The sequence below is a fragment of the Mus caroli genome, unplaced genomic scaffold, assembly GCF_978045245.1.
Source record: "Mus caroli unplaced genomic scaffold, Mus_caroli_1 scaffold_6, whole genome shotgun sequence".
NCBI classification, from domain to species: Eukaryota; Metazoa; Chordata; class Mammalia; order Rodentia; family Muridae; genus Mus; species Mus caroli.
In genome coordinates this window covers 112,194,899-112,204,786 of record NW_028227261.1, presented here as the reverse complement: position 1 = coordinate 112,204,786, position 9,888 = coordinate 112,194,899, and the positions used below count along the sequence as shown (strand labels likewise).

Here is a 9,888-nt window from a genome sequence, read left to right as displayed (position 1 = left end):
CACCTGAAGCTCCTTTCTCTGTGATAACTACAGCTTGTGTTAAGTTGACACACACAACCAGCCAGTACAACAAGATATCTGAGAGGGGTCCCAGTGAGGATCCAGTACTGACAGTGTAGCCTCGAGGCAGATCAGTGGCTTATTGCAATAAATAAAGCAGTTTGGGCAAAAGGGTATATACTGTGTGACACAATGAAGCTTCCACAGTTAGATGGGGTTTTTTTTCCCTTTACTTTCATTTTTTCGGTGGGGGCAGATACAGAGAGACAGGGGTATGAGTGGGACTGGAGCCCACTGTGTAAAGTTTACAAAGAATCAATAAAAAGTTAAAAAAACAAAAAAAGAGTTGGGCTTCGGGCAAGCCTGTAGAACATTTTTTAAATTAGTGATGGATGTGGGAGGGCCCAGCCTGTTGTGAGTGGAGCCGTTTCTGGGCTGGTGGCCCTGGTTCTATAAGGAAGCAGTCCGAGTAAGCCAGGAAGAATAAGTCAGTAAGCAGCACTCCTCTGTGACCTTTGCATCAGCTGCTGTCCCCAGTCCCTGCCCTGTCTGAGTTCCTGTCTTGACTTCCTTTGATGATGTGGGAAGCATAAGCCAAACAAACCCTTTCCTTCCCAAGTTGCTTTGGTCATGGTGTTTTATCACAACAACAGGAACCCCAAGACACCACATATACTCCACAGGCATTGTACACACTACACATACCACATATCATGAACCATATACATACTGCACATCAGACACATCCAACACACCATACACACACATGCACACACATCATGGCCTGCAAAGTGGCTTGTCCACTGTTGTCACCAATGTCACTGTCAACCCTTATGTCACAAAATTCTCTCTACGCTCCTCTGACAACCCTCTGCTGTCTTTAACCAGTTACCCAGCCTCTCAGACTCCCCTGTCCCCATAGGGCTACCAGATAAAATACAAGATGCCCCATAACACTTGATCTTACATAGATAACGAACGTTTTAGTGTGTGTTCCAACTATTTCATGAAATACATTCAAACTAGAAATTACTCATCACTTACTTGAAATCCCAGCTTATCTGGCATTCTCATGTTCTTAGAGACTCCACTCCCCAGAGTCTCTAGTCTGTGTTCTCCCAGATCTGCTCCTGTTCTAACTACACCTCTCAGCCCTTTGCTAGATTGCCCCAGGGAGGACCACCTTCCTTTTTAGAACTCCTACTCTTTTAGCTGCATCTCCCTGCCCTCAGACCCACCTCCACAGTCCTGAGGGCCTGGGGCCCATACCCTGCCCTCAGTCAGACCCACCTTCCCACTGCATCAGTAGCAAGTAGCCATGTGCTCTTCTCTCCCTGGACCAAGGCCACCTTAGTACTGTATTTAGCATCCACTGCCTTGGAACATGCTTCCCTTGGGAGATGACTGGTGTCCAGCCTCATCTCCTCTGGGCCAGGCCAAGCTGCTGTTCTCCCTGCTCCACAGGCTCTCTACACCAACACCTTTTTGGATCTGCTCATCCGAGACTCTTCTCTGCTTCCATTCCAGTTCAGGGGCCTCCTCCTCCTCCTCTCAAATCTCCCTGGACTCCCACCTCTCTCCCTATCCCCACCCCACTCCAACACCCAAAGCATGTTGCTTCTGTTCTGTCCAGTGGTCCCTGAGTGCTGGGACCAGGTCTGACTGACTCTCACCTTCTCTGAGCAGGAGCAGGTACACAGCAGAGCTCTGTCTATGCTCACCAAATGGAGGACAGGTGACTGAATAATGGAATGAATGAATACAGGGTAAGGGAAGGCATGGTTATGTGGGTGAGTATGCACGTGGTTGGTTGGGTGAGTGAATGGATAGATCATGGCATACTTAGGGTATCTATTGGTGTGACAAAAACACATGACCAAAAGCAACTTGGGAGGGATTCCGTGCACACACACACACATACACACACCCTTGTGCTCTGGGGACTCACCCACCTTCAAGCAGTCTAGCAGTTGCCAGGAAGAAGGTTCCGCTCAGTTCCTGTGGAGATGGCAAGATTCCTTTCAAGAAAGATCTTCAGAGCCTGCCCCAGAGCAGAGCTCTGCCTGAGGGGGAGACAAAGCCTGGCGATCCAGCCCTCGGGGGGAGCTGCAGTGAGGGTCGCTGGGCTCTACCTCAGTCTGGCTGCTACCCCCAGACAATGCTTCTTTCTCCCCTCTCAGGTGCCCATCCCTACCAGCCTCAGCCCCACACTGGCTCTTCCTGGAACCTGCTGTGAGTCCTTCACTGAGTCCCCAGGCCTCCCTGCCCTCCCTCTGGCCTGTCTGTAAAAGCCTTAGTCGGGGACTCAGTGTCCAGGCTGATAAGGATATGTTTCCAGAAGCTCCTGAGCCTCGACCTCCCCAGATCCACTCCACCCCCATCTAGCACCCTGACTCCCTTCCTGCACTTCTTCCCTGCCAGCCCCACCCCCAAATCTCTCCAGACCCAAGCCTGTCTCTCTGGATCCTTCCTGTGGCAGCCACATGTCTGGGGACTCTCTTACATCCCAGAGGACCCTGGTTCAGTCTCATTCCCTCAACAGGCAGGCCCTGAGAGAGTTACCCATTCAAGGCCAGATTCAGACACACAAGCCACGAAGATAACTTTTCATCCTTCACATCATAGTCTCTAAATACAAGATAGCATCTATTCCGTGAGCAGATTTTCTATTAATAAAAACAAATGTCCCTTTATTTGTGTTAAAATCAACAGCTCCACATGCGCTGAAATGTAACAACATTTTGACTTTTTTGGAATTATCTTTCAGTTCACGATTTTCCTATCATTCCTAAGTGACGCAAATCACTCACATTTGCTAAGAATAGCCACAGTCTGTCGGACTATAGCAATAAAGCAAGTCTTGTTCAAAGCGTGTTTAAACGTCTTCTCGGTGGCCTTCCTGTTAATGAAACACCTTGTGCTCTCTGTGGCTCTCTTTTTCTCTCCTGCTTCCTTTTGTGGTTTTCCAGAGCAGATTTGGAAAGATCCATAAAAGGATATACGTCCTCAATTATAAAATAAGTCACTTGTTCCCAGAAAACAGCTCTTTGTTTTCAGAATTTCAGGGCTGATTTCAGGCAACAGGAGCAAGCCTGAGGGTTGGGCACGGTGCAGCATCCAAAAATACTAACAAACACTTAGTTCTTCGAGGGCTCTGGTTCCCTGGGTGGCAAATAGACTTCCGTCACAGCACCCCGCTGACAGGGTGCTAACTTCCGGTGAGGTTCCATAGCTGTCTGGAGCTACCCCACTATAGGATACCACACAGCATCCTTCCACATCTCCTCAGACTCCTCAGCCCCATTGTGAGTAGGGCCAAGCTGATCGTTCGGCTCAGAGGTAACTCACGCCTGGTCCTGACACCTCAGCTCCCCCAGGATAGAGGGAAGAGCGAGCCAGAATGGAGGAAGGCAAGAAGTTTGTGGAACGTAGAAGGATAAGGATGGAGAGCTGGGAGGAGTGAGACACCAGACACTGCTTATTGAAGGGGCAGATGGGTCTGACCCACTAGCAGAATAAATGTCAAGGGAATTGCCAACCTCACACAACAGTCCAGAAGTTCTGGGCCCTCGGCAGTGGCCGGGATTGGAGAGCGGGCCCCGTGAAGAGCGACGCCTCCTGGTGAAACGTGGCCACGGTGAAGCTACGTCTGGAGCTGCGCTCTGGGTCTTGGGTGTGTGAGTCATAGCTGAAGTAGCAGAGAATGCAGGTAATGGCCATGGTGATGACAAACAGCACTGCCACCATCCCAATCACCGCTGTCTCCATGATTTCTGAGTGGCACTTGTCACACCGAACACGGTGGGTGGTCTCTGAGTCTTAGTGTCCCATCAGAAGCTGGGGCTGTTGGCCAGGATGAGCAAGCGGCTTCTCCTATGCCTCCTTCTAAGACTCCGGTCTGAGGCCTTGAACTGTGCCACCGTAGGCCACCAAATCCTTCTGTTGGAGTCAGATGATCTTCGGTCTAGTTTTAACCTCAGGTCAGACCTCCAAGAGCTGTGGTCGGCTCTACTGGCAGCTGCTAAGAAGCACTATCAGGAAAGCTGTAAGCAAATGAGTCCCTCGACATGGAAGGGGCAAGGGAAGGAGGCGCAGAGATGAAGACAGAAGCCAGGCCCACGAGCAACGCCTCAGGACTTCAAGAGTTACTGATTTAAAAAAAAAAAAAATCTAGTGACTATACAAAATTCCTCTCGCCTAGCAGGACCCAGGGCCAGCAATTGGCCTCTCTGCTGCCTTCCCAGGCTGTGCACCTAGGCTGGGAGACACGGGTGGAGAAAGATACCAGCGCGGGGCAAGTGGAGGTGAAGTGGGGGCGGGGCAGCGCACACAGGGGCCTGCAGGAAGGGAGATAGGAGAGTAAGAGTCCGCTGTACTTGACCTCATTTTCTGTGCAGGGTTGGGAAGTGTGGTGTATATTCGGAAGGACCTCCTCCAACCCCTTCATTGCATCACAGGGTCCTTTTGCATCATATGCCCCACTCCCGTTTGCTGCCTACCGGGACCCACTACTCACATGGGGTGCTGTGAAGACTTACCTTGGACTCCAATAGTGCCATGTATCCTGACTGTATCTGGAGCTGTAGACCCCCTGTCTGGTGACCACCCCAGGTGGCCATGATTCTCCCTCCCAAGCCTGCAGTGTTTTTGTTGGTGCTGCCTGGAATTTGGCTCGGAGATGCTAGAGCAGCTGTGAGTACTTCCTGAATCTCTTCCTCCAATTGTGATTGGGGGCCTATGACCCACAGCCACCACCTTCCCGGCTACAGCACTTAACCCGCCCCACACACTTGCGGGCTCATTAACTGACCCTTGAGAGTATCAGGGAAGGGAGCCCGGCCGAGCCCACTCACACCCAGTTCCTCTTGAGACTATCCCACATTCAGAGAGGAGTGTATTATCAGCCTGAAGAAATAGTACTTCTGGGTACTGAACATAGCCAGGCACTGTCGCTCTCATAAACATTGGTCCCACAGCCCTGTGCAGTAATAGGACCTCAATTTTACAGGGACAGGGACATACGTGTTGGTCTCAGAGCGGATATGCCTGACCAGATCTGCTTCTAGTGAGTCACAGGGACGGCACCCAATGGCAAAACAGCTGTTCCCTGTCTCCACCCCAGCTCGCTCTTCCTGGGACCGTACAGTCGAGTGATTTCCCTGATTCTGCCATTTGCCTGACCAGGACCCCATGGCCCCAAGAAAAGAGAGAGAGAGAGAGAGAGAGAGAGAGAGAGAGAGAGAGAGAGAGCTGTGCCCAAGGTCATGCAGCCAGAAACTTTCCCAGTTTCTCCAAAGCCCAAGAGAACTTCAATAGCAGTATGGGCAAACAGCCCACTCACAGGACAGGAGAGCAAACAATATACTGCCCTGTTCTACCACAGCCCGTCTTCTAAGATGCTCTGACAATCAGGGCTCATCTTCCACACGGGTACCGTAGGGTAGCTCTTTGAATCCCCAACATCGCCTGGTGGGGTTGGGAGCTGGGCCCTAGAGACTGTTGCAACCTTTTATCTTGCTTCTCCTTTGCCTGTTCTTCCAGTGTGCTGGGGAGAACAGGCCAGCATTTTCAACAGGAATGCAGGAAGCTTGTCCGGCCCGTTTCCTTTTCTGCCTAACCTCTTCCCTCTTTCCCATCTTTGGTGTATCTGTAAAATTCCTGTGAAGCTGCAGTGGGCAGGTCTGCAGCAATGCAGGTGGCTGTAGTTAGAGAGGGGCAAGGGTGGAGGGCTGGACTGGGCTAAGCCTGGCAGTGAGGAAAGAGGGATGGGTGTGAAGGACTCCAGAGAGAGATCTGTCCATCAGACCTCTGGTCCACTTGAAACCCAGTGCAGCTGTCAGTGTGAATCTGCCTCTTCCCTTTCTCACTGGTCACCCCTCGCCCAGTCCTCGCACAGTCCCCTGGGAAACAGAAGGAAAGAGGACATTCTATTCCAGTGAGTCACTGACTTTCTGGCGTTTCCCTCTGCTGCTCTCTGCCCTGCTTCTTCCTTGTTCTCAGGCTCAGGCTGGGACGATATTTCCTTCCCCTTCATGGTCCCAAGCTTTTATTCATAGTGTGTGTGGGTCCTTTGCATGCCTGTTGACTGTGGTAGGAGTCTCTACTATCCATTCCATTTTAAGGAAGGAAAAACTGAGGCCCAGGCCAGGCACATTCTCTTGAGGCCACCCGGCATGCCAAGCAGTTAACTGTTCCTTCCCTCTGGTCTTATCAGCTGCTACTGTGCATCTGCAGACAGGCTGGCTGGAGACTCAGTCTGCATAAGAATCCCTATTCAGTTCCCAAACAGACACTGAACCCAGGGTTGGTTCCTGCTCTGGACCAGGCTAGGAGGAGCACTCAGGCAGGGTGCTCCGAGAGCTAGAACCCAGTCTAGGGGTCTCAACTGTCCCTTCTCCAAAGCTTTGGGCCGTCTACACTGAATTCTTCCTCAGAGCTTAGGCGGGGACCACCTTCTTCTCTCTGTTCCAGACCCCAGGCTCAGCTCCTTCCAGAAGAGTTCCCAGAGCCCTCATGACTCCCTCCCTCCCACTGTGCCACAGTCAAGAACCAGTTCACACAAAAAGCTTCCTGGTGGCTTTTATTTCTTACAGCCAAGCAGCAGTGAATGCCCGTACCACAGTCTGCCCCTGGAAGCTCATCACAAGGCCTCCCCAATCAGAAGAACTCTCCATCTCCACCTGGGCTCTGGTTCTGCCAGATACCCTTGTTACTTCCAGGGTCACCAGGAGTTGCAGTCACAAGGTAGGAAACTCAGCCAGCCCTGCTCAAAGCTCAAGCCCCACATTGTGTAGAGGGCCACCCAGGTGGTTCTCAGGTCTCTGTTGCACATAGGGAGAAGGGCTTATATGCAAATGAAACCCAAGCAGGACCAGGGTCCCAGTACCCCCCTTCATCCCAGAGGCACATTCTTTTCTGTGGCAGCATCAGGATCCACTCATGTTGCTGCTAGATGGAGGGCAGAGCCAGGTAGATGCTATCTATTGGCCTCAGCGGCGGGCTCCATGAGCATGGTGGTGGCGGTGGTGGTGCTTGTGGTGGTGGAGACGATGGGGAGAATGGTGATGGTGGTGGTGAACGCCCACACTGGTCACTCCGGTCACATGGTGATGGTGGTGATGGTGAACGAGTCTTGGGAGACGCAGGCGCCGGCCATGGAAGAGTCGAGGCCGGGCTTGTTGGACTCGGTTTCTCTCCACGTCATGCTCCTGTGATCTGTGGAAAAGGCAGAGGGCCATCAGCCACAGCAACATCAAAAACGCCAGCGCTGTGCCTGTGATCCAGCACACAAGGGTCGTGTTCCCCAGAAGGCCTAACATCTGGAAGCCAGAGGATCTCTGCACTTCACTCAGTGGCTCCCTTCAGCAGCCTCTGCTCAGCCCTCACAGTCGCTGAACTCAAGGGTGTCTCCTGCAGACTGGAGAACGGCCAGGGAATGTGGGAGAGGTCTGTTTGGACAGGCTTCTCAACAGCCAGAGGCTGTTCGGAGTAGGAAGGGGGAGGCCACGAAGGAAGAGTGGGTGGAGACCAAGGAGCTGTGGGACTGGCTTGCTTAAAGGGAGGGCCTGAATCAGGGATAAGAGGTCAATATCCCATTTATTCCTGCCTCCTGGCAGAAGGAGGGCCCTTCTCTGGGCTTCAGCTTTTCTCCTAGGAACCACTGTATGGAGATTAAAAGTGTAGGCTTTGGATGCACACAATTCTCTAGCTCTGCGACTATCTGTAGCCTGCAACATCCTCTGCTGCTGAGGATCAGTGAGTTAGCCCAAGTCCTGTGAATGTTAGTGAGGGATGTGTGGAGCCTGATGAGGTCCACAAGCCATTCATCATCCAGGGATGCTTCTCCTGCTGGGTATAGGAAGCCAGAAGGCTGAGTGTCAACTTTGGGTCAACAGGAAGCAGAAAGGAAGCCACTTGAGGTCATACGGGTCAGCCCCTTATCTCCCCGGTCAACAATGTCGGTGGATGGCAGTCCCTTTGCCCTATCATCTGCCCTGTCGCAAAGCTCGGGTCATTCCTGCCTGCCTGGGAACTTGTTTGGTGACCAGAATGTGCACAGTCTTCCATTCTCTCGTTACTGGTTCTAAATCCTCTGTCCCCCTCCCTAGTCACCAAGGATTCAGGGTGTCCCTAGCATCTCTGTTGTATGCAAGCGGACTGGGCTCCCCAAAGCCCAAGCTCTGTGGCCAGGGTCCTCAGGGGTCCTTCAACCCATTCCTCAAAGCTCCTTCTGGAGAGTGCTCAGCCCCCTAACCTCAGACTGGCTCCCAGCTCTGCAGTAGCTCCACTCTGTAAAGTTGGTCAAGGCCCTTCCTCGAGCCCACCGTGTCCTCTCTGAAGATCCCACAGCAGAAGCAAACTCCAGGGACATTCCCCTGCTCTAATCCCAGTCACAGCTGCTTTCTCTGACATCTTTACTGAAAAGCCGCAGCAGCGGCTCAAAGGGTTGCACATCACCTTTGGCCAAGCTGGTTTCGAGGGAGGCTAGTCTCCAGAGGCTTCCTGGCCCTCCGGAAAAGTCACTTGAACTTTTAATGAGGCTTGTATAGAGAACTCCTCCTGCAGACTCCTGGGGCTCTGGAGCCAGCTGCCTTCCCTAGAGGCACATTGAAGAAAAAGTCCTATGGGAGCTGGCGGAGAGCAGAGGAGAGAGAAGGGAGGAGGGAGAGGAAAGGGGCATGAAGAAGAGAGCGTTAAACGGATAACTTTACAGGACTTTTACTACAGGGAGATGCCCACCCCACACAAGCTGGAGACTACCGTGCAATGTGCAGCTCTGAAGACTTTCAGTCATTCCTAAGGGTCCCTGGACTCACCCCACATTAGGGAAACTGAGGCCAAAGAAGGGAAGCAACTTGCCTGAGTCTCTCACCTGTGTGGGTTAGTGTGCACCACAAGCAACCTTCAGACATTTGGTTGGGGTGAGAAGAGCTGCCCAGGGCTGAGGAGGCTGCCTGCTTGTGGGGCCTTCCAGAGACAGTGGAAGATGATGCACAAAGGGGGTGGGGGGCGAGCTTGAGGGCCAGAGATGAAGAGATGCCCATCTGCACTCAGTGCACGCTTATTTTATGAGGTGCCAATTTTCTCCCCATTTGGATAAAATATAGGACCTTGAAGTGGCCATCGTATCAGCAGCTTTGGAAACTTAGAGGTGACAGGCTGCCATCTCCAGAGCTTCAGAAGTAACCATTTAAGTCCCCTGTGGGAAACTGTCTTTCTACTTTTAATCCTGTGACTGCTTCCCTGATTATTTTGAATGGCCTGACTTGACACAGGTTCTGTTAGATTGATGACCTGAGAGGGACTGGCTCTGATGAAGTAGGGCCACCCTCAGGAAAGCTGTCCTGTGGCCCTGTCATTGAATAGCCCCCTTCCGTTGAGTCTTTATTCTGCAGCCTTCTTAGTCAGGACTGTCAGATCACCAGCTGATGGGCAAGTCCTTGAAAAGTCTTCCTAACTCACTTCAATCCTGTGCTTTCCTGGATGCCTCACCTCAGCAAGTGTCTTTGTATGCACACAGACACATTTAAAGTAATGTCCCCCTGTGGGGACTCATGCGCCTCATGTTTGTGTCCGCGAGTATGTGCATGAATGCACATGCATGTACACACACACACACACACATCCACATGTTCATACATTGTCCACACAAGGCTATGTGAGTGGTTTCTTGGTTGACCAGCAAAAACAACCACATTGTTTTCACTAATTGGTGGCACCACCTAGTGGTGGCAGTCAAAAAATCATTTTTGTATCCTGACCCATCAAAAATTTCTATTATCCTGACTTTGGTTTGTAGACCATATTTAACAGCCACGCACTTAACTAACACATCATTCCAAATTATCAATAACATGGCCAAAGAATTAAAAATGGGAAAATACCATT

At 51.7% G+C, this 9,888-nt stretch overlaps 2 protein-coding genes across 2 annotated transcripts; both read right to left on the bottom strand.

Annotated features, from left to right (window-relative positions):
- Positions 1-2,694: 2,694 nt before the first annotated feature.
- On the bottom strand, positions 2,695-4,636 carry Spaar (small regulatory polypeptide of amino acid response). The gene is made up of 2 exons (XM_021161641.3): positions 4,539-4,636; positions 2,695-4,148 (listed from the first exon to the last, which is right to left on the bottom strand). The coding sequence occupies exon 2, from the start codon at positions 3,766-3,768 to the stop codon at positions 3,541-3,543; it is 228 nt and encodes a 75-aa protein (XP_021017300.1). The 5' UTR covers positions 3,769-4,148; positions 4,539-4,636; the 3' UTR covers positions 2,695-3,540.
- A 1,927-nt stretch (positions 4,637-6,563) lies between these two features.
- Positions 6,564-7,422, bottom strand: Hrct1 (histidine rich carboxyl terminus 1). Its single transcript, XM_021161578.2, has one exon. The coding sequence runs from the start codon at positions 7,317-7,319 to the stop codon at positions 6,990-6,992; it is 330 nt and encodes a 109-aa protein (XP_021017237.1). The 5' UTR covers positions 7,320-7,422; the 3' UTR covers positions 6,564-6,989.
- Positions 7,423-9,888: the final 2,466 nt, after the last annotated feature.